This window comes from Bos indicus x Bos taurus, chromosome 19 (genome assembly GCF_003369695.1).
Source record: "Bos indicus x Bos taurus breed Angus x Brahman F1 hybrid chromosome 19, Bos_hybrid_MaternalHap_v2.0, whole genome shotgun sequence".
NCBI classification, from domain to species: Eukaryota; Metazoa; Chordata; class Mammalia; order Artiodactyla; family Bovidae; genus Bos; species Bos indicus x Bos taurus.
Window position 1 is genome coordinate 25,281,449 of NC_040094.1, and position 24,525 is coordinate 25,305,973.

Here is a 24,525-nt window from a genome sequence, read left to right on the forward strand (position 1 = left end):
TTCTTTTAAGACATTCCCTCCTGTCCTAAATGCCCAAATCCCCCACTCTCAAGATCCTTCTTAAAGGTCCTTGGTCTAATTTTACACCTCCCTCCCTCTCCAATCCTTGCAAGAGCCTCTCCTCCCCTCTCTCTTAGGCCATGGCAGCCAAGTAAAGAACATTTTATCCCATGATTTGGACCCCAAGGAAACCCATGTTTACAGTTTCAAATATATTTACAAAATCATACTAATATTGTCATTATCTGTAACATGTATATGTCTATATATATAATTTCATTCTTGCAAAACAAATCCCATTAAGCCAATTTCATTCCATATTCAGTGCTCTATAGCACACAATTAAACTGCTTTGAAACGTTCAGCATTTATTTTTGTACTTTACCAAAATTATTTTCTTTGGAATAGACTCTCTTCCTTCTAAATTCTTTAGTAAAAAAAAATTTTTTTATCAATTGGCTTTTGTATAGAACAAGCTTTACCAAGCTTCCTTCTCCCACTGTGAATGTTTCTTTGTGTCCTATGCGCAAGTTCAATTTTTCTAGGTCAATTTTTCCATATATATACTTTGGGGAAAATATTTTCCCATCAAATTTTAGTTAGTTCCAAAATTTACAATGTGCAGTTTAGGCCACTGTGGTTTCAGTTTTTGTATTGATTCTTTCTATCAAGTCTAATTTTCTCTGACTCAATATTTATAGTCTTTAGAGTTTCTAATTAGATGTTATTTTTTTTTAATCTATAACATATTGCTTGCTGTGTGACTTTAGCCACTTTCAGTTTCATTTTTATTATTTCTAACAGTCTACAGATTTGGTTTTCCCATTTATAAAATAGGGATATTCATAATAATAGTGTCCCTTTCATGAGATTGTTGTGAGGATTAAGTGGGCTAATGCATACAAGTACTTACCACAGTGCCTAGCACAGAATAATAAATTATTCAAGTTGAAATTTCTAACACAAAAAGCCCTTTATGATCTGTCCCACGCTCCCCACAACCTCTCTAGACTCATCTGCCTTTAGCTCTTCTCTGTTCCAGTCGGCTTTGCGTTGTTCTATTCCTGTGTGTCTTTACAGAGTTTGGCCCTTCCACCTAGAATTTTTTTTCCTTCCCTTCTCTTCCTCCATCCTTGACACCCACACCAGACCTCACCTTATCGAATTCCTATTTTTTCTTCAAAATGCAACTCAATTCTCATTTCACCTGTAAAACCTCTCTTGACTCAGCCCTCTGCCCCTCTCTGCTTCTGTCCCATCTCAAGGATATTACCCGTGTCTTTTTCAGTACCTGCAATCTGGTAAGTGCCCTGTGAGTTTAGCTGAGTAAATGAGTGTGCTCAGACATTCCTTCTCTACTGAAACGTCATCATGTTCCACCAGCGTCTCTGCCTTCTCTTTGCCTTCTTCCCTTCTTTCCCAGTCACTTCCCGAGTATCTCCTTCACTGTCAGGTGGAAATCTCTCCATTCCACGCTCTAGCCTGTTACTATGTCCCAAATGTTGGCAGATGGAACAATACACCCTTTTAAGTCTGCAACCCTATGAGGGGGAAAGGAAGTGTTCATATCCAATAATACCTTTGTGTGAAACCTTTTAATGGTTCCCCTAACCCTCAGTATGAAATCTCAAAGCCTTCCCCACAGCTGGAGTTCTGTGTGCTCTGGCCTCTGCCTGCCTCTCCAGCCCTGTTCCTAGCAATTTGGCCTCGCAGACTTCTCCATCCTCAAATTCACCCTACTACCTTGGGGTCTTTGCTTCTCTCCATCTATGGTGCGCAGGTTCAGCTGCCCCAGGGCATGTGGGATCTTAGTTCCCTGACCAGGGGTCAAATCTGCATCCCCTGCACCAGAAGGCAGGTCCTCAGCCACTGGACCAGCAGGGAAGTCCCGACACTTATTCTTAAGTGTGATTCAAGGACTTCCCTAGTGGTCCAGGGGCTAAGACTCCACACTCCCAATGCAGGGGACCCCAGTTTGATCCCTGATCTAGGAACTAGATCCCACATGCTACATCTAAAAGATCCACGTGTACCACAACTAAGACCCAGTGCGGCCAGAAAAGTCTGTTTTAGGGTGAGTCGGGCTAGGCTGACCCACTCTGTTACACAAGCTCATTGACACTGCCGGACCAGCACACGCCAGCACACCCAGAAAACCTGGATCCTTGGCCCAGGAAAAAGCACTGCCACCTCAACCTGTCATTCCATCTTTCTAAGTCTCAAATTCCCCAAGTCTCCATTTTCTCTGTTCTATTGAATGGCAATAGAATACTCATCAAACTGTCTACAGAATTGTGGATTAAGATAACCAATATGAGTGAAAGCACTTTATAAATAGGGAATTGTACAATCTCAAAGGCTGAAAAATTGCAAAATATCTTTTGGAAGGTAATTTTTAATAATATCAAAAGTCATAAAACTGTTCATCCTCCTGACCTAGGAATCCCACTTTCAGAATACATCCTATGATGGGGCGCCCACTCTTTCTCTATCAAGAATGTTCCCATGGATGGCACATTCCTAGATTATAGCCTGAAGCCTGTTTGAACTAGCATGTGGATTATGTACAAGTCCCATTTCCTTGCCAGTCAAGAAAACATAGCCTAGTGAAGGGTGTTATTCCGGGAATCGTTTGGATGACGTAATGGACCAAATGCAGCATATTGCTTATTAACAAATTGTTTGCAAGTTCTACAACCCTTCAAGACACAGCAGCATCTTGGCATTCAAGTTGAGAACTACCATTCTTTCAAAATAACACAAAAGAATGAAAAAAATGCATATACATATACATTGGGCAATAATGATAGTAATAATATCAGTTCTTTCCTATCCATTCCCTTATTGCCTCCTTATAAAAGTTTGTGAGGTAAACAGGAGGGATTTCTACTTCCTGGTCTCCAAGTGGAGCCATGAGTTCATACGCATGCAAAGTGGAGAGCCAGCGAGCATGATGGATGGACCCCCTGCTTGAGGTCATATGACCCGAACCTGTAACATTTTCAGGCTGTGACTCCTTGCGCATGTCGCTTCAAATCTCTAGGTCTCCTTTTACTCAAATTCCTCCCAGTTATTGAGTGGTTTAGATGGGGTACTGGATGTGATGTACTTTGGGATGTACAAAGGTGGTATGTCTTAGCACGCCGAGCTGGGACCAATAATTGATTCTTTAAGTCCAAAAAGTGACCTTCCCTTTATCCACTCATGTTAAGCAACACCCTAAGATTTCAGTCATCATAGTGGCCCTCCTGAGACAAAGATAAAACATGATCACAACAAGGCAAAATAAATATTTATTAGAAATCATTAAAGCATTTCTTCAATGACACTAAAATGTTCTTACTCCACTTATGACTTCTCTCTTGCACATAGAGTTTCACACACACACAACACTAAAAACAAAGATGTAAATGGAACTCGCAAACATGAGGCACATTCAGTGAGAACAAGGTAACAATTTTATGTTTGGGACCAAGATCACAGTAAAAAAAAAAAAAAAAAGTAAATCGATGCAGAGATCAAGTATGGCTTACAGGCCCACATGACGGTCCATCTATCTGGCCCCTACCCAGAGCCAAAGGACTTAGTCCACCAGGCCTTGTAGAAGGAAAAGAAGGTCAGTAACACTGGGCTCCAGGGCAGGAGCCCTCTAAGAGCTTAGTGACTTCACAGTACAGCCTGGAACTCCTTCTCCCATTCCCCACCCAGGGAGGAAGGTAAGTACCTTTTTTACTCCAAACAGATATATAACTTAATTTCTAGAATAATAGATTCTTCCTGAGGCAGAATTTAGCTAAAGGAAAATTTCTAGCCACAACTATTATCTGAGCATGTGAGATTCCATTCCTGGAAAATGCTTTCCCCTGAAATTAGTGAAATGTGAATCACTTAAGATATCCTTATACACCTGTGGATTTAGTGTGTGCGGTGTGTGTGTATGTGTGTGTGGTTTTGTGCACATCTGTATGCACACACTTGAATTTAAAAACCCACAGGGATCACAGGGACAATGCAGACCGCCAGCATGAATCATCTGAGCAAAAAACCTAATCCCCTGACACATGCCAACCACAAAAGCAGACTCAAATTTACCAAAGAACTGTGCCAAAAAAATAAAATCGCACAGGAGGACATCTGTGATCTGTGGTCCAGAATCAGAACACTCCAGCTTTAACAGCTCTGATACAATCTCCCGCATGACTTTGAACAAGTCCACTTTCCTCTTGGAGCTTTGGTCTCCAGGTGTCAAGTAAGAGAAATGGTCCTTTTAAACCAATGCTCTTTGACTCATCACCTTCCTTGGAAAACCTGCCTAGGTTGAGACTGTCTAGGATAAAAGCCTTTGGGGGACACCACTGTCAGGAGGAAGATTCAGTATAGAAAATGGTCCTGCCAACAAATTCGATCCAGATCCATAGACAGGTCTCCATATGCATACGAAGACAAAGATCCAGTTATTGACTTCTGTCTAACCTCCCAGCTTTTGTTCAAGTGGGAAGTGAAGAGTTATACAGTTTTATCCATGCATATCCAGACCAAAACAATTCTGAATTCCCAGCTGCACAGAGTAGAGCACGGAGCCATGTATCCGAGTTGCTGCCCTTCAAACCAAGACATCTATCTGTTCAGGATAAAGGCAAGAAGTTAATTCCAGATACAGGATGCTACTCTCCAGGCTAAAAGGAGCTTCAAGTTCATCTGATGATGATCTTTAACAATATCCCTCATATATGCTCAACCAGCTTCTGCCTAACTATCCCCAGTATCACAACTTCCCTGGAGGTCCAGTGTTTAAAACTTCACGCTTCCAATGCAGGGAGTATGGGTTCAATCCCTGGTTGGGAGTGAAGATGGCAAATGCTCTTGGGGGTGTGGCCAAAAAAAAACCAAACGTAACATCTGAAGAAGTTGTTGGACTACATTGAACCATAATCGTTTTCCCTGAAGCTTCCAGCTTTTGGGCCCTAGTTCTGTTCATCTGCAACACATCTGGTCCTCCTGCCTCTGTGATAATCCCCCTAAATCTTCCCTTCTGCAAGAAACATGCCTAGCCCCTTCCTCCTCTGCTCACACTTGAACCTGGTCTGACCACTACGCTTGGAGCACTGGGCAGTTCCCTGGGTCATCTGAGAGTACAGGGGCTACTGCAGATTGCAAGGCTGCATCCTCGACTCATCTGTCCCTGACCCAGCCCATCAGGGACACAAGGGCTAAGATTCTGCCCAAACAAGTAAGCTGGTGCACAGAGAGCCCAGAGCAGAGAAATGAGCCAGGAGTGGACTGGGTGGCCCACACTCCTTAGTTTGCTTCTAGTCAGATTAACTAACCAACAGCCAAGTTATCTAAAAGCTGAATGATTTTGTGCCATTTAAAATTAAATTTCATGGTTAATATCGTTACAATTTCACCTTGAAAATCCCACAGGACTGAGATGACCTAAAGGGGTGGGATGTGGGCGTGGGGGGCAGGAAGGAGGTTCAAAAGGGAGGGGATATATGTATATTCATGGCTGATTCACATTGTTGCACAGCAGAAACTAACACGACATTGTAAGGCAACTATACTAAAAAAAAAAAATTCCCACACAAATCTTTCACCAGACAACTGAGTCAGAGTGGATTTTCTGGTTGTTTAGGTTCCAATAGGACTTCTCTACTGGCTCAGATGGTAAAGAATCCCCCTGCAATGCAGGAGACCCAGGTTCATTCTCTGGATCAGGAAGATCCTCTGGAGAAGCGAATGGCTACCCACCCCAATATTCTTGCCTAGAGAATCCCATGAACAAAGGAGCCTGGAGGGCTACAGTCTGTGGGGTCACAAAGATACGGACATGACTGATGGACTAACACACTTGAGTCATCTGGAACATTTCTACTCTCTCCACTTCATCTCTGTCCCCAAACTGAGTAATTTCAGGGAAGAAAATCAGAGGATGAGAATCTAAAAATAAGCCCCATATCTTGGCTCCTCCTCAGATGCCTTCTCCTCTGCTTCAAAATTCACAGTTAAAAAAAAATATTGAATACCAGAGCATTTCAGATATTCTGTAAAATTCCTCCAATGAAAAATACTGATGTGTAAGAGTAACCTCTGAGATTCAAGACCATATAAATAGAGCAGCTGCTATTTCTGTTTCAGACGAAGCCACTATCCCAGCTTGGAAGCCTGCACTGTGCCAGGGCTGGGACAAGGAAACCAGCCAAGATCTTTCACCCAGATCACAGGACCTGCCTGGCATTTCTCATGTAGTTTTAAGTATGTAAAGAAAAGCTTTTTGTCCTTGTTCTGGCCACCTTGAGGCCAAGTATATAATACTTACATCCAACCCCCAAATCCTAAAAACTATTTCTCAGCTTTTAAAATCACACACTTCATTTGAAGTAATTTTCATTTAAAATGGAAATGTCCTTTCTCTACTGAAAAGAAAAACCCTGTGTTAATTATGCTTCTAGAATTGTCTCTCCATTGGAGACAGTCTGAGCCTTGAGTACCAAGGCCACTTATTCCAAGGGTGTTTTCCTGCTCCCTGAAGATTCCAGAAGCTCATTCCTCTCTGACCCCAGGATACCAGGCTCAGCTCAGTCCCCTGTACATTCTAGGATGGGATCAAGAGGCCCTTAAATTCAGGAGATCCAATCACAGTAGGGGAGATGGTAGAATATTAGGGCTGGGGCTAGGGGCTGTCAAGACATTGTCAAGACATCGGGAGAAGAAAAACTCCTCTCTGTGCTCCTTGGGCCCCTGTCCCTGCCCTGCCATCCTCTCTCCCAGCCAAGTCGACCTGCAGTTGGTGAACACAGGAGCTTCACCCAGGATTCAGGGCTCCTGGAACTCCCAGGCTCAGGACTGCTGGCCATAGGTTTTTACAAGCTCTGCCAAATAACAAACTCCAGGGTGTTGCCCACTCAGACAAACTGACAACTGCCCCTTGGTTCAGCTACCCGCTCAGCGTGAGGGTGCGTTCCTCGTCTCTGCAGGTGGAGCCAGGCTCCATCGCTCTGCAAAGCATGCAGCGCCACGTCCAGCACCCAGGCTCCAGCATCAGATGGCCCACACGCACGTGAGCTCTGGGTCCTGCTTTTACACTGAAGTTTCCGGAAATTCATCTATTTCCTCAAATGCATTGAGGGTGGTTTTGCTGTTGCTTCTGGAAGAATCTTGGATTTTGTTGGAATCTGCTTTAAAGACAAAACACTATTTTACAAATACAGCACTCTGCAAGTTGTGCCTCCAGGTAGGTCTTGGCCCACCACTTGACTTTCAGAAATGTTTCCAACTCAGGTTATAAAATGATAGAGCTGGAAGGGATTAGTTCAACCCTCCTCCCCCACTTTACAGATGGGGAAAATCAGGGTCCCCCGGGGTCACATGGTCAGGCAGGAGTGGGCATCATGCTTCCTGACAGCAGCGGTACCTGTCCGTCTGCCGGGCCCCGGATCTTCATTGAGGAAGGAGACATGAGTTTTCCATTCAGTCCACTTCACCTCGTTGATCCTGAGGGTGTGATAATCATTCTCACTATTTCCCAAGCGCACTTCATGAAATACAAACAAATACACTAGCACCACATTTGGGGTGTCCCCCACGGGGATTGGGAACACCCCTGACTCATGTGTCCATATCAGTGTTACTGGGGCTTGAAGCCTGCCCAAGTACACATCTTCCCAGGCCTCCAGGATCAGTCTCCTCCCAGGATATGGGACTCAGAGAGACATAAGGGGTCCCCTGTGAACCCACACAGGGGAGACAGAAGGAAAAAGGGTGCCAGGCTGGCAGATCTCTTCTAAGGTAGGCACTGGGCGGGGAGAAGCCACAGAGGCACCTCCAGAAGGGCAGAGTCTCCCCGCTCTCCCTTCTGAGGCTCAGGAAGCCTGTCCCAGGGCCAGCGACCCCAAACAAGCAAACTCCATCTTCTGAGGAGGCGGAACAGACCATGGCCATGGTCCGACAAGCAAATGGCATCACGGCTTGGCTAACGTTCACACCGCATGTCTCTTCACCCACCCACAGAGCACCAGCAAAGTGCCCCCCTCCCTCTGTTACCGCAAACACAGCCGGAAATCATCCTCTGCCACTTTACACAGCTCCCCCATGCGGAATCTGCTCCTCAGCCATTCTGGTAATATTTTCTCGAACTCCAAGATGGTCCTGGCTCTCTGGGAACACAAAGGAGCCTAAGTGTGTCACCGAGGAGCCAGCGCCGGGGCGCCGCCTGAGTGTGGGTGTGCCCACACACGTACACACACAAACAAGAACTCGCACACACAGGAACACACACACACACACACACACACACCACCAAACGGCCCACTCCACCTGCACAGAATGCTTACTTAATGCACAGATCCTGAGGATCTGGCTCACCTACAGAATTCAAAAACCCAGGGTCTTCCCCGATGGTCCAGTGGTTAAGACTTCACCTTCCAATGCAGAGGGTGTGGGTTCGATCCCTGGCTGGGGAGTTAAGATCCCACAGGCCTCAAGGCCAAAAAAAAACCACATAATACAGAAGCAATACTGTAACAAATTCAACAAAGACTTTAAAAAAATGAAAGAAAAGAAAGCCCAGTAAGTTTGGGAAAGGTGTTAAAATTATTTTAAACATCACATAAACTATGTTTATGAGAGTCCAGAGTTTCCTAACTGAAAGGTAGGATTCTGAGCTCCTGTGGTGAAAGGAGGTTCAGACATCACACAGTCCTATTCCATCTCAGGCTGGGAATCCCCTCAGCAATTTTCCCAACCATAACTTGTCTAATCTCCCCTGAATATTATTGATAATCCATTAAGAAGGCCCTAACAATTAGTAACTTCCTTGTATCAGATCAAAGCTTTTCTCCCTCTTGTTCCCCATATGTCCCATTTCTGCCTCTGGGATCACAGAAGAAAGCTGCTCCCTCTTTCCCAAGTAGCTCTGCAAGAAGGAATTCTCACCATCTTCAACCCGGTTTCAACACCGTCTGTTGTGAGGCATGGTTGCCAGGCCTCTCGCATGCCCGGGCCATTCTGTGGGTTAGTATCCCCAGTGTGTAAGGCCCACAGCATATAAGGAGTATTGGAGGCAAGCAGAATTGTCACCTCCATTGTCCTATACCCTCAACACCCACATATCACACCATTGACTCTAAGCAGAGCACAGCCATAAGCCTGAGTACCTCTCACACATGCCATTGTCCAGCCACACTCCCTGGACCCTTTACTCCAGGAACCTACCTTCCTTGAACCTGGCCAAGCACAGGGAGCTTATGCAGGTTTCCAGGCCCCAGCCTAGATCCACGGGTTCCATGTGCTGAACTGAGTCCCCATGACAGGACCCCCACACACACACACACAGAGGGGACTCTGCCAGGCTCACCTGTAGGCGCCAGATGCGCTCGCTCTCCTTGGAGACATTCTCCACCGTCTCCCCCATCAGGGCTATGAGCATGTTGAGGAGGAGGACGAAGGTGAGGATGACGTAGGTGATGAGCAGGAACAGGAAGAGGATGGGGTACTTGGAGTTCTGCTGGATGTTCAGGTCACCCAGGCCTATGGTGAGCTTGAAGAGTTCCAGCACCGCGTCGCTGAAGCTGCCGTAGGAGCTGCAGTTCTCATGGCTCTTGGGGCACTTCTCGATCAGCGAGGCCAGAGCTGTGAGGACATAACAGGGTGTTCTCTGCAGCCTTTCTGTCCGGTTACTCAGTGAACTCGTGCATACCTGCACGTGCACACATGCACACGCGGACCTACAGGCACACACACACTGCTGTCTTCCTCTCTCTGGTTATTGAAATCGCATCTCCAGCCTCCAGTTTCTCCAGAAGCCTCATCAGGCTGGTGTTCTGCCTTGACTGACTGCAGAAAGACCTTTCTGCCTAACAAAGCCCAAACTCTTCTCTCCCTTCGCTACCCCACCGTTCAGCCCTTGACCAATCAAGGGTTTGCAGAGTTGAAAATTATAATCTATAATCTGTGTGTCCCTGGCTCCTCAACCAGGCTTGGAGCTCCCAGCTTCCAGTAGCCTGGGTTGTCTCTCCCAAGACTGGCAGGTCCTGAGTCTCCTTCTAATGCTGTGTGGCACGATCTCTGGTCACAGCCTGAGGCTCTTTCTGCTTTTCTTTCCAATGCACTACAGCAGTGGCTCATTACTTAATGAATGGATGGATGGATGGATGATCAAATTAATCAGTGAGGAAATGGGTGGATGAATAAACAAGCAAGTGAAGGAGCAAATGAATAAGCAAACTGTGACCCAGAAAAGGTACCAGACAGATGGAATCAGCTGCCTAGTTTCAAATGCCTGTGATAACTGGGGAAAAGAACTGGCTTGGGAAAACAAAATCATATCTCTTTAGGCAGAGGTTAGAAGCAAAATCAGGTTGTGCTTTACCCTCTGTCATAAACAGACAGGTTTTTAAGAGGGTTTCCCATCCCTGGTCCCCAGCAGACCAGAGGCTCTCACAGATATATCTGAAGTGATCCACGACAGTAACATGACGTGGAGGGCCAAAGGAGGTTACCTCGATACATTACTCTCCTCCTATTTTTCAAAGACTGTCAATCACATTTCTGCAAACTTTAGCTTCCCTATCTGTCAGTTTGAGCCAAAAACACCTGCCAAACCTATCTGAAGCTGAGAGGGACACATATGATGATGTGAAGGTGGGAGGCAGACCACACAGTGTGGTCGGATAAAAGCGACCTCGTCAAATCCTGGCATCTCTAAGCCTCAGTTCTCTTATGATCAGAGATGATGATGACTCCTGCCTTGGTCAATACATTGTGAGAAGTAAAGAGATAATCAGTGTTATTGCTGCTCAGTTGCTAAGTTGTGTCTGACTCTTTGTGACCCCATGAACTGCAGCATGCCAGGCTTCCCTGTCCTTCACTAACTCCTGGAGTTTGTTCAAACTCATGTCCATTGAGTCAGTGATGTTATCTAAGCATCTCATCCTCTGCCACCCACTTCTCCTCTTGCCCTCAATCTTTCCTAGCACCAGGGTCTTTTCCAGTGAGCCGGCTCTTCACACAGATAATCATTGGGAAATGCTGATCACGGTGAGCATTTCACTGGTGACCGATATAATTGTTGCTGAGGCTCCCGCATGCTCTGTCATGCTAATGTCTATATAAAGGGCTTTACAAATGTGGCAGTTGCTATTATTTGTAAATCATTTACCTACTCCAAATCCAAGTAAGAACACGATATATACAAACAAGAACTTCAGAACATCATGCAAAATGACCTACAAAGAAAGAAACATGATTCAAGGGTAAGGTTTGAGTACATATTCGCTATAGATTGATCTCCTGCTTCCCACTGTCTCCCGGATCTGCACTCCAACCATGCCCTCATTCACTTGGGCCACTCTTCCGTGACCCTCCCCGGATCCTCCTGACGCTCCCTCCACAGCTCAGCACTGGGCCCACCTGTTCCAGAAAGACTCTTCTATTCATCCTCTCCACCCTCCTCCCTCATACAACACAGTCTGTTTCTGTCCTTGCTAATACAGGCTGCACATCAGCACCTCTCCTCATAGAATCTCACATCGAGAATCCTCACACTTTCTGGAAGTGGCTGTGTGCTGGGGACTGCTCACACCAGTTCACAAGAGCTGACTGTCACACTCTCGTGAATTTCCTGAGCTGGTTGCTAAACAAGCCATGACTAAGAATTGGATTGTGTAAACATAATTAAATAAATTACATTAGAAACAAAGATAATAAGTAGTCAACACATCACTTCCAAATGACTTTACTACATTTTACAATTATTTAGGCTTTTTTTTTTTTTTTCTTTTTTGGCCACTCCATGTGGCTTGCAGGATCTTAGTTTCTGGATCAGAGATTGAAATCATGTCCTCCATAGTGAAAGCCCAGAGTCCTAACCACTGGACTGCCAGGGAAGTCCTAACAATTACCTAGAATTTTAAGGCTATTTACATCTATTGTAGCTATATGTTGAAAACACTATATAATGATGCTTTACTGTGCATCCTTGCCCGATTCTGTACTCATGTTGGTAACTGGAAATCAGCCATGGTGGGTGATTTATGTCATAGAAACTGGTGAAAGCTACAAGTCAAAGATTGTTGATTGTCTAGATCTGGACCTAAGACAATGATGGAAAAAATGTTAAGGCAGATAAAACTTTAAAAATATATACTATCCGTGGCTGTTATATTGTGAATAGTACAAAAACATTGATGAAATATTCTTCTAGTATTTGAAAACTATTATTCAATTCAGCAAATAAGTGTCTCAGCATCACTGACAAACAAATTCAATTTCAACACGTCTTCATTGTTTCCTTTTCATCTTCCTCCTTAAAGCAAAGGAAAGGACTTCCCTGGTGGTACAGTGGATAGGAATCCACCCGCCAATGCAGAAGACACAGGTTGGATCCCTGATCCTGGAAGATCCCACATGCCGTGGAACAATTAAGCCCGTGTGACAGAACTACTGAGCCCACACTCTAGAGCCCACAAGCCACAACTGCTGAGCCCACATACCGAAACCACTGAAGCTTGCGTGCCCTAGAGTTGGTACTCCACAAGAAAAGCCACCGCAATGAGGAACCCTCACACCAAACTAGAGACTAGCTCCCGCTCGCTGCAACTAGAGAAAGTCCATGCACAGCAACAAAGACCCAGGGTAGCCCCCCAAAAAATATTTTAATTAATTATTTATTTTTAAAAAGCAAACGAAAATTCCAGGCAACATTTATATTGGCACAATGTTCACATGTCAATTGCAACCATAGGTTGGCAACAGATACGAGTTAAACCAAAATCAACAAATTATTTGGTGAGATTCAACTAGCCATGTGGAATTTACAACAAAAAAGTATTGCATATTTTATTATTATTTGTAACTTGCATGCTACACCATCCTCTATATGGTAAACATCTATAATAAACATACCTACATATATATATATATATTATACATGCATATTTTTCCTCCAAGACCATGAGCAAAGGCAAAGGAAGACCATGACACTGAGAGAAAGAGCAGTGGCCTGTCCCTTGGGTGAGTCTCTTTTCCTCTCCAGACCTCAGTTTCCCCATCTGAAGAGTGGGCCTTCTCTGAGGGGCCCCTCCCTGCCCATCTCTGATGCTCAGCATCCCCAACGCACCTTCTGGATCATGACGCTGTACATGCCCATGGACTGGAACCCCCGCGTGTAGTAGAGCATGTTCGCCCAGCCCAGGGCCATGGCCAGCACAAGGCAGGCAAGGTACTCTTTGTAGGCAAACAAGTACAAGAAGACAGACAGTATCACAAGCACAGCTTGGGCAAAACTGTTCAGGAGACACAGGAAACAAGGGCCTTACTTACTTCTCCTCGGCATCAGGGCAGAGATGTCCAAACCCTCCAACCTCCCGTAAACCCTGAACAATGACCCTGGTAGGTGGTACCGAAGAGACAGCCGAGGCTGCCCCAGACATGCTGGACCACGTCTAAAACCCAGCTTTGCAGACTGCATTGCCAGATGCAAGTCAGGGCTGGTTGCAGTTGACAAGGACTTTTTAAAGATAGAGTTCCCCAGGGCCCAGTAGATTTTGGTTCAGATGGCCCAGGGTGGTTGCCAGGAGGCTGGATGTTTTTTGAATCACCCATGTGACTTGTGATTCCCACAGAGATTGAGGCACTCTGGAGTAGACGAAGGATGCAGTGAAAGATTCCATTTTTAATCAAAATGACAAAGCTGACAACACGTATACTCAAACGTCAGTCATAACAAAAGTCCCCCATAATCTACTTTGAGAAGTCTTTTAAAAAACTACAAGACATGCCATGTAATAGATACGCTAAAAGGAGATTGCACACCAATGCAAACGTACCTAACAGCACTGAACTTAAAAACGGTTAAGATGGTTTAACTTTCATGTTACATGCATTAAACCACAATTTTAAAAATTTAAAGTACAATATCCACCAAACATACAAGATCAAAACCTACTCCTAAACATTGTCATCAGTTAGGCAGACATCTGGACAGAAACCCTCTCTTGCTTATAGCATCAGGCAGTCTCCGCGATTATGAAATACCTAACTAGTTAAAGTTGGGACACAGTCAATCTCGATTTTGTGCAGTGAAAAGCAAACATTTGGGTGATCGGTGTATTTGGCACTGAAGTGAGGAAGCATTTTAAACACCTTCCTCCACACAAAGAAAACAACAGAGAAGGAGAACAAGGCCTTTCATCCGCACCAAAGCCAGTGGCGGTACAAATGGATTTTTCTCTGGGATCGTCACACTTTGTTGAAGGTGTCAGGCTCACATGTGACTTGCACTGTGGGTAGGACTGCACCTGGCCTATTCATTCACTGCAGTGTCAGGGTGCCCCACCCGCCCACAGGGATGGAGAACTCGGTTCATACTTCTGGAAGGCACATGCCTACTTAATAAGACAGCTGTTAATAAATAGGTATTCAAGGTGCTATAGACCCACCCAAAGGCTCAGAAAAGGGACTTTGGTGGGGTCCACAGAACCCTGGAGCCCAACGTGCTTCACCCCAAGCCGCAGATCCTGTTCCTTTTCATGCAGCCATGATGCTGAATCAGCCTTCTGTTGTTTAGAGACAGGGTTACGTAATCCTCTGACATCGGCTGCACATGACCTCATTCAGAGAAGCTGCTGAGCTGGGCTTTCTGACTGAGGCCTACAGTAGTTGACCCCAGACTAGCTTGGGGTGAGGATGACTGGGACACTGGGCTGGCTTCGACATGCCCGAAGCTCCACGTGACTCAGTGATTCACTTCCCTCCTCTGTGCCTCAGTTTCATGAGATCAGACACGGTGATCTCTCAAGTCCCTTCCAGCCCTGATCTGCCAGCGTCCAAGACAGCAGCTGGGAGGAACTGGCTTGGAATGTCCCTTCAATAAAACATAAACATGCTTTCTCTATGCTGCCTGCCCCCCAGGGCTCTGGGGCAGGGTGTAGTCAGCTCTCCCTGTGACCAGAGGGTGGGCACTGTCCCAGTGTTTTCTGGCCCTCCCCTCTGTGCCTCTCTCAACAGAAGGGAGGAGGAGGTCCCTGGCCACATGCCTTGGCGTAAGGACTGGGACAGGGTGACAGAGTAGGGTGGCCATTGCAGAGGGACATAGCAGTCCTCATACAGGACTTCGGCCCTGACTGTGAGGTGGTAACCAAGGCGACAGACCTACTTACAAGACAAAGTGAAACCAGGCATCAGAGAGAATGGACTGCAGATCTGACGGTCTCAGCAGGAAGATCGCGATGCCCTGCGGCCAGAAAGGAAAGAAAAGCTGCCCCCTCTTCGTGCCCCTCACTGGAAGACCTGGGGAAGGGGGCGTCTCCCCAGGACTGAGACTCAGGAACCAGGGGAATGTGTGAAGGCCCAGTCAGAGCCCAAGTGAGGGATATGGAAAGGGACTGGTGCCCGGGGGACAGAGACAACCTCAGGGTAAGAGTGGATGCTCCCCCCAGTCTTCTTGCGTCTCTTACTGTCATCCCCATCATCACTCCAGAACCCACAAAGCAGCAGGGCCACACAGTTGCCTGCCATTCCCCAAATATGGCCTGGCCTCCCAGCCTCTGAGCCTTTGTACACTGCTCCCCACATCTGCCCTGTAATGCCTTCTCCCCAGAGTCCTCATGCCAACCCCACCCTACCACAGCTGGTAACATCTCTACCTTCCAGCCTTCCTAACCTCCCCCATCCCCAAATAAAAGTCACCTGTCTTCTGAACATGGGTCTGACCCCAACATCAGGCCCTTTTCACAGTCTATCTTACAGTCTTGATATCTGTGTCCATCTCAAATTCCTACCAGACTATGACCTCAAAGAGGGCAGACTCCCTCATCCCTATTAGCTCCCCCCAGGGCCCCACAGGTTGAAGGTGTTCAGAATACACCTGCTGATTCATCACCTGGATGGATGAATGGATCAACTGACAAACAGATGGAAAGACAGTTGGATGAAGGACTGAAGGACAATAAGTGGGTGTCTGAATGGATGGATGAGCAGTTGGGTGGATGAGAGATGGCAGGTGATTGGGTGGATGGATGGAGGGGAGGGGAAGACGGGAGGGACACTGAGTGGCTGGGAGTGTAGATAAATGGCAGAGAGATGGACAGATGGATGGAGGGATGGATACATGAAGTAGGTAGGATAAGCCTGCTTATTTATGTAAATCTAAAATTAAACAGGAAACGGGTCCCACAGTCCCCCAGCAGCAGTAGCAGACAGAGCTTGCTGCCCCCCGCCTGCCTCGCAGGCCAGACCAGGAGGGTTCAGTGACCCACTCACCTCTTTCACAGAAATGAACATGGCCCAGATGAGCACAAACATCCTTCCTAAGAGCTGCAGCCACCCCATCTTGTGCGTGAGGGCCAAGGGGTGTGGCAGGGCCTACGGAGGAAGGGAGAGGAATGGATAGGTGCGGGGTGCGGAGTGAGGAAGGCAGGGGTAGCATCCACCCTGGGGCGACCGTGCACATACGCATGCCGGGCCCTCGAGCTGGACCAGAGGCCAGCATGAAGCCCGTTCTCTGTAAGAGCCAGTGCAGGAAGGGCAGCCCCCAGCCCCTGCCTACCCCACCTGCGGTAGGAACCCAGGATTCTACGGTGAGAAGCATGATTCAATCCATGCTAACAACTTCCTCATACCTCTTGGCATTTGTCTGTCCCATCTGTATCCAGACACTCACAGAGCCCCACCACACAGTCAAAGCCAAGACTCTGTGCCTCATGTGACTGGACAGGAAACTGAGTCCCAGATTGGTGGGAAAGCTTCTCCAAGTGACCTCCACCTCCTCGCGTTTCCTCCCACAGCCGAAACACCCAATCGGCTCCAGATTGAGACCTGGAGCCTGGGCCAGGCCTGGGGCTCCTAATTCCCTGAGCGCTCCTCCGCAGGGGTCCGCCTGGGACTAAGCACCTGGGGTTGAGCTCCACTCAGGGCTAGAGACGTATTCCATGTCCAAGACACTGTAAAGCGTGACAATCAGGGGACCCCACGCAAATCTCTTGGCTTCTCTGGGCCTCAGTTTCCCCATATGCACGTGGGGTGGATCCCATCTCCTGCAGCTCTAACCACCTCATCCCCCACTTCAAGGGGCCCAACGTACCTCCTCCTCGCGGGGGCGGTAGTAAGAGACGAGGGTCAGGGTGATGTTGTAGAAGAAATAGAAGCAGAAGGACAGGAAGAACATGTACTTGGCGAACTTCTTCCACTTCATATGCAGCAGCGTGTGCAGGGGCTCCAGGGTCAACATCTCGTGCCGGTTCTGGGGATAGAACAGCACCGGTCACCATGGAGATGAGAGGGAGGGAGGGACCATTTTCAAAGGGCCCTCATTTCAAAGGGAACTCTGAGTCAGCAGTGCCCCCGGCAGAAGGGGCCAATGAACTGGTTTGGCTGGAAGTGTTGGGAGGGTAATTTCCAGCTCCTGAGGCCCCAGTGCAACCAGGCATAGCCAAACACCACAGGAGCCTGGTGCTTTTGGCAAGAGGATCAGATGCACAGTGGGGAGTGAGGGCCAGAAGTGGGGCCAGGGCCACGACTGGGGTTCTGGCCCCGCCTGGGCCCCCCTTCACTGTGTGACCCTTGGAAAACCCTTGACCCTTTCTGGGCCTCACTGTCCTCTTCCATAAAAACTGATTTCAATCCCTGCCCTACCAGTCAGGCTGCTGTGAGAGGCCAGGGAGACCCCAAGCAAGGCATGCTCTGGGAGGCACGAGTCCTGGTAAAATATAAAAGATGTGTTGCCTCTGTTCCCCCAAGAGCCAAAAACTTCCCCCTGAGCTGATCCTTTCTTTTCTTCTTCAGCTTCACTGACCTCCCTGCCTTGCCTCCTCCAGAAAGACCTCCCTGACTGCTCCAACGGTACACTCCCTGACCCCCATTTGAGGCCGGGTTTGGGGATGAGGGGATTCTAAGCTCAGCCATAAGGAACCAATAAGAGGAGTTGGGGGGAAACAAGATGGAGAAGATCTACACCCCCACCCCCACCCCATCCAGGATTATGGGGCCAGGAGACCCTTCCACAGGGTCAGCTGGGAACAGGTGTCCCCAGCACCTGCCCCACCCACTGAGGCTAAGGAACAGGGGTGGCAGACACATCCAGCAAGTAGAACGGGGTCTCCCAGGGCCCCTGGCCTAAGGCCCAGCCTGCCGCCTCCTGTCTCCCCCCAGCCCAGCTGGGAGACCCACGTCAATGTTGGTGTTGTAGACGATGATCTCCAGCACGGAGTTGTCGGTCGTGGTGTCCACGTTGGTGAGGTCGTACAGCGAGGATGACACAGGCCCGTACGCCCAGTCGGTGAACTTCCTGGACAGGCTCCGAAGCCGCTTGTCCTTGATCTCACGGCTGAGAATGTACTTCAGGATCTGGGGACAGGAAGAGGAACAACTGTCAGCCAGTGGACAGGGCTCGGGCCAGCACAGCTTGGCCCTCCACCCCCACAACAGACAGGGCCTGGGAAGAGTCTCCCACGAGAGCCTGGCCGAGCGCCTGTTACTGTGACCCCTGGGCCCCGCTTTATCTGTGGAATGAGTACAAAGCTTGCTGACCTGTGCATTGCACCAGAGACTGTGAATACCAGAGACAAAGGGGTGAAGGCCCTTTGCACACTTTAGAGAGTTGCACAATCAGCTCACAGATCCTTCCACCGGCTGGGGAGTCTGTTCAGGGAAGAATCTAGGAACTGACCATTTTGAGAAGTAATTTCTGTTTGACCTGAGCTTGAGTTAGAAGTTTCTCCAGCTTTCACATCCCACTCTCAGTCAAGACCCTGCCAATTGAGGCTCACTGCCCTGGCCAGTCAGGGACTGGTGCAAGACACCAGCCTTGGGAATTCCTGGGCAATCTAGTGTTTAAGACTCTGAGCTTCCAACACAGGGGCATGGGTTTTGCTAGGCAGGTAGAATAGGAAAAAGGAGTCCAAAATGGCGGTGGCTAAAAGACAAAGAAGGGAAAAGCCCGTGAAAACAGAACAAAAGAAGGTCCGAGGACCGGAGTGAGGACCTCAGGTAAAACAAACAACACTCTTGGCTGGCCCAATTTACATACAACAGGCCCAGGGAGAGATAAACATATAAAAAGAGGAACCAAAGCTAGCTCTCTCTCTCTCCCGTGCGCTGGGGCGCTCTTCTCCTCGCATCTTTGGATCGACGTGCCCTCGTGCCTCAGAGACGGATTTTCCTGCTATCTTCTAAATAAAATAGAGCTGTAACACTGAGCTGTAGCACTGATTTGTCTAACAAAAGCTATAACATGGTCCTTTCGAGACCTGAGAGCTATAACACAGTCTATCCAAGACCCAAGAGCTGTGACATGCCAAGGGGGCTATAATGTCCATCACTCCAAATTTTTGTTGTGACAAGACAAAGAACCAAGGAACGTGCACTCTCATGACAGTTTGATCCCTGGTCAGGGAACTAAGATCCCACATACCACATGGCACAGTCAAAAGAAGATTAAAATATTAAATTTTTTTGAAAAATTAAGAAGCACCAGGGCTTCCCTGGTGGCTCAGACAGTAAAAGAAAGTGAAAGTGAAGTCGCTCAGTCATGTCCGACTCTTTGCAACCCCATGGACTGTAGCCTACCTGGCTCCTCCGACCATGGGATTCTCCAGGCAAGAATACTGGAGTGGGTTGCCATTTCCTTCTCCAGGGAATCTTCCCGACCCAGGGATCTAACCCAGGGATCGAACCCAGGTCTCCCACATTGGAGGCAGACGCTTTAACCTCTGAGCCACCAGTGGAAGTGGTGTGACAGTAAAAGAATCTGCCTGCAATCCAGGAGATTCGATCCCTGGATCGGGAAAAGGGTATGGCTAAAGGGTATACCCAAAGAAGGGTATGGCTACCCACTCCAGTATTCTTGCCTGGAGAATTCCATGGACAGAGAGCCTGGTGGGCTACAGTCCACAGGGTTGCAGAGTCAGATATGACTGAGCAACTAACACACAAGAAACCACCAGGCTTTTTCAGAGAGATTCGTGAAACCTAGGTCAGCTAGCCTCGCTCTCTGCTGAATGTTAGAGTTACTAGGTCAATTTAAAATTCCCACACCACTGACTAATTCAATCCAGATCTCTAAGGGTGGGGACACCCAGTCATCTGCATGTTGTAAAGCTTCCTGGATGGTCCCAAAGTCCAGGCAAGATGGAGAGTTTACTAGTTCCCCAAAATGAGCCCTGGGAACCGTAAGATGTGGCAGGACTTCCTGGGGCACCAACCCAAGGCCCAGGAAGAGAGTCCTGATGGGGAAGACAATGTCAGGGCCCTGATCTCACGTGACCTAATGGGATTCCCATGTCATCCCACATCTCTCACATCTCTACAGACCAGGCAGGGAGCTTCTGGGGCCAGGGCACATCTCCCCTTCCTGCACCCCAGCCTAGAAGAATCCAAGGACAGGGACTGTGTCCTAAGCATGTCCTAGGCATCTCTATTCCCAGCAGTGACCAACTTGAGCAGCATCCAGAAAGACGTCCAAAGAACAGTGAGTGAAGGAGAGAAGGGAAGTGGGAAGGGTGCGGGGGATTCCCCAAGACTGACAAGGCGTGGTTGGGGTACGGGGAGGGCATATTTTCCTTCAGGGAACCAGGGGGTCATGGAGCCAGACTGCATGCAGGAAGCTTCATCTTGGGCTCCCCAGGGACCTCATATGCCACAGCGGTCCTTGGAGAAAGTTCCAACTTGGCAACCACAATGTGACCCTCCTCAAAGCCCCCAGGAAGCTGTGTCCTTGGGGTGGGCAGGAGACCGGGGAGGCAGGCACACACACAATTGCTCCTTTATCCAAGCTGTTCTTCCTCCCCCCTGCTCCCGCAGAGAATGAAAAGGTCCCTTGTGGGCACCAGCCCTGAGCACTGGGACGGGACCCAAGGCCCTCAGGGCAGCGCCTCCCTCAGCAGCGGCCCTGAGGCTGGCACAGCTGTGCCACCAGGGCTGCTCAACAGCTTCTCCCCCACCTCACTCCCACCCCCAAGCAGCACCCCCTTGCAGCCTCCTCAGAGCCTTGGTCCCCTCCCAGGGCTCAAGATATGAAGGCAGAAGAGGCTCTGCTATGACCCCAGCCCCAACCTGAGTCCTGCCCTTGAAATCAGACCAAGCCACGGCTCCAGCCACTTGGAGAGATGAAAGCCCTCCCCAGCTGAGTCTTCACCAAGGCTCCCAGTTAACCTGAGTTTCTTGGCCCACATCTCAAGGGCGCAAATGGCCACCAGCCACCGCATCCTCCACTGGGGACTTGGCTCCATGTTTCAACCTGACAGACAGCCTGGGATCTCCCCAGAGTTGGGGAGAAGCAGCACATTGGCTCTATATCCAGAGCAGACATTCTGGGCCTCCTGTCCTCACAAGAGACTGAAGGCTCTGAGGGTCAGACACTCAGCCTCCGCTGAGTACCTTGCCACACAGGAATCCTCGGCCACAGAGCTTACATCACTGCAGCCCTAAGGCTCCTCCACCCTGGCCCAGGCAACAGGGTCCCAGGACAGGAGACAGAAACCCAGAGTGTCAGGGCCTGAAGTCCTGAGGGTGGGCCCACGAGCTGCCTGGCCAAGCAAGGCTCTGTGTGCTTAGCCACAGAAGGGCCCCCGGGGGGCTGTGCCTGGTGCCCTCCCGCCTGCCCCCACCTCACCCACCTCGGCCTTGCCCATCTTGGCGGCCAGCTGCAGGGGCGTGAGGCCGTCATTGTTGCGTGTGGTCTCCAGCTCCCAGGTGCGGCTCCTCAGCAGGATCATGTCGTACATGCGCTTGACGAAGTCGTTCTGCGTCTTGAAGTCCTCGGCCACGGTCACCAGGGCATGGAGGATGTTGTTTCCCCGTGAGTCCTGCGAGGTGATGTCCGTCTGCTCGTTCTCCATCAGCATCTGCACAATCTCGGGCTGGTTGGTACAGGCTGCCAGGGCCAGGGGTGTCTCGCCTAGGGGAGCGGGGCACAGGGGCTCGGTTCTCTCCTGGGCCAGATCTTGACTTGGATCTTAGTCAAGATCTCAGATCCAGACCTTCGATCACGGTGATCGCCAAGGTCTAGGACTGGGCCTTCTCCTGACCATCTCAGTGGGAGTGGGAGACTGAAGTTGGATCATTGCTTCAACCTCCTAATGGGTCTCCCTGCTACCACCCTGGCCCTCCAATCCTATCCTCAGCACAGCAGCCAGACTGATCCTGTTAACACAAAAGGCTTGCCTCACCCAGAGCTAAAGTTCAGGTTCCAACAACAGCTTACAAGGCTCTACACCTTCTGACATCATCTCCTCCACTCCCTCCTTACTCACTCCCCTCCAGCCACAAAGGCTTCTTCCTTTCCCCGCCCCCTCCCCAGCACACACAGGTGTTTTTCTACTTCAGGGCCTTTGCACATTCTGTTCCCTCTGCCAGGTGTGCTGTTCCTTCTGCTGCATCACTTCCTCCCTCACTACCTCTGAGTCTTTGCTCAAACATCACCTGTTCAAAGAATCACCCTAACTGCCCTGTTAAAATTGAAACCCACTGCCTTCCTGCCCCAGAACTCCTGATCGCCTTCCCTTGCTTTGCTTTGCTATGCCGTGCTCAGTCATGTCCGACTCTTCTAGACAGCATGGACTGTAGCCCGCCAGGCTCCTCTGTCCATAGGATTCTCCAGGCAAGAATACTGGAATGGGTTGCCATGTCCTCCTCCAGGGGATCTTCTCCAGGGATTGAACCTGCATCTCCTGCATTGGCAGGTGGATTCTTTACCACTGAGCCACCTGGGAAGCCCTCCCCTTGCTTTACTTTTTTTTCAACAGCACTTATTATTTTCTAACCTATTACATAACATTCTTAGTTATCATGTTTATTATTGATGGGCTCTCTTCCATCTAGAATGGAAGTTTCATGAGGGTAGAGATCTTGGTTCTGTTCACAGATATATTTCAAATACCTAGAACAATGCCTGGTGTATATAGTAAATGACAAATATTTACTGAGAAAAGAGAAGGCAAGTGACTTACAGATGGTCACACATCAAAGGGGGGGACAGAATCAGGGCTGGACATCGAGTCTTATGCTGTTTCCCTGCCAGTCTCCATCCTGTCCCCTCTCCTCACCCCACCGGACGAAGGTTTCCCAGCCAGGTCAGACCAGAGGCTGCCCAGACCCATCTAGTCCTGTAGGCTAACTAGTCCTGCAGGTTAAAAACAGTAATAATAACAAAAAACACCCAGAAGAGAAAACGGATCCATGGCCATCAATCAGGGCCTTCTAGGAAGAGGCGTTAACTACAAAGTTGTACTTGGAAATTTTTTGGTGGGATGAAGCTCTTTGTTCCCTGTCCTGATCATAGTGGTGGTTACATAACTGTATGCATTTGTGGAAATGAACAGAACTCTACATTAAAATGAGTAACTTCATTGCATCTAAATTACATATATTAAAATTTTTATTTTTCATCTGGGATAAGGCTTCCCTGATGGCTCAGATGGTAGAGAATCTGCCTGCAATGCTGGAGACCCAGGTTCCATCCCTGGGTTGGGAAGATCCCTTGGAGAAGGGAATGGCTACTCACTCCAGTATTTTTGCCTAGAGAATTCCATGGACAGAGGAGCCTGGCGGGCTATGGTCCATGGGTCACAGAGGGTTGGACACGACTGAAGGACTTAACGCAACACAGCCTAACCCCAATTGTTTTTGGACTCCCTAGAGTGTTAGCCAGGGAATTTTCATCTTCTCACTTTTTCCTCCCTGTTGCAGTCCTGAGAGGCACTAGATATAGGGAACAGAGGCAAGAGCTGGCAGCCTGAACGCCTACATTAGCTCCTTGCTACACAGGGACAAGTCATTTCCTTTCTCAGAACCTGTCTCCTCTCCCATCAACTAGGGTTTAAACTGGGTTCTCTTCTTGCCCTCCCTCCGGGTCCTGGTTCCCTGCAGAGGGCTGCTCAGGTGAATGCCTATGTCCCCTCTAAGACCCCCAGGGGACACTTCTGGAATGCAGGCTCCCCCATCTTCCCCACTACTCCGCTGCTTCCTCTCTGGTCCAGCCTGGTGGTCCCATTCGGATACATCAGCCCCTGCCGCCTCCCTGGTCACAGCTCTGTCCTCCAGGGTTCTCCCACACAACCCAGCAGGCAGAGGCTGGCAGTGGGGTCTCCAGCGCTCAGTCTGCTAGCGCCTTTCTCAGGGAAGGAGCCCCGCCCCGCCCTCTGCCCCATCCCGAACCCCGGATCCCGGACCCAAGACCCTGGACCCCAACCCGGGCGGGGGCGCACCCACCGAAGTAGAAGCCTTCGTGCTGGTACTTGGGGTTGAAGAAGACCCCCTTGGCGTGGGCGTTGACGTCCGCCCCAGCCGCGATGAGCGCCGCGGTGATATCTCCTTGCCGCCGCTCTATGGCGATGTTGAGCGCCGTCTGCCCTGTGGACCGGTCGGGGTGGGTGAGGGGCGCTCAGCTGCTGGGACCCGGGGTACCACGCGCTCTGTGGCCGTTCCTTTCTCTAGCCTCTGTACCCTCCATGGATCATTGAGAAATACTAGCTGCCTGTCTGGTCGGCGTCGCCCAGCTACCAAGAGTCCCAACTTCATTCTTTGCTTCAT

The 24,525-nt window shown here is 49.0% G+C and overlaps 1 protein-coding gene across 1 annotated transcript in view; it reads right to left on the reverse strand.

The window, feature by feature from the left end:
- Positions 1 to 3,270: 3,270 nt before the first annotated feature.
- The window catches only part of TRPV3 (transient receptor potential cation channel subfamily V member 3), a 34,754-nt gene continuing 13,499 nt past the window's right edge, over positions 3,271 to 24,525 (reverse strand). Inside the window, exons 7-18 of the mRNA XM_027518058.1 lie at positions 24,205 to 24,345; positions 21,612 to 21,892; positions 18,166 to 18,342; positions 17,081 to 17,239; positions 16,261 to 16,362; positions 15,159 to 15,232; positions 13,118 to 13,283; positions 11,159 to 11,225; positions 9,356 to 9,630; positions 8,044 to 8,156; positions 7,415 to 7,494; positions 3,271 to 7,178 (exon numbers count right to left, since the gene is read on the reverse strand). Coding sequence (XP_027373859.1) covers positions 7,081 to 7,178; positions 7,415 to 7,494; positions 8,044 to 8,156; positions 9,356 to 9,630; positions 11,159 to 11,225; positions 13,118 to 13,283; positions 15,159 to 15,232; positions 16,261 to 16,362; positions 17,081 to 17,239; positions 18,166 to 18,342; positions 21,612 to 21,892; positions 24,205 to 24,345 — 1,733 coding nt within the window. The 3' untranslated portion in view covers positions 3,271 to 7,080. The remainder of the gene's footprint in view (positions 7,179 to 7,414; positions 7,495 to 8,043; positions 8,157 to 9,355; positions 9,631 to 11,158; positions 11,226 to 13,117; positions 13,284 to 15,158; positions 15,233 to 16,260; positions 16,363 to 17,080; positions 17,240 to 18,165; positions 18,343 to 21,611; positions 21,893 to 24,204; positions 24,346 to 24,525) is intronic.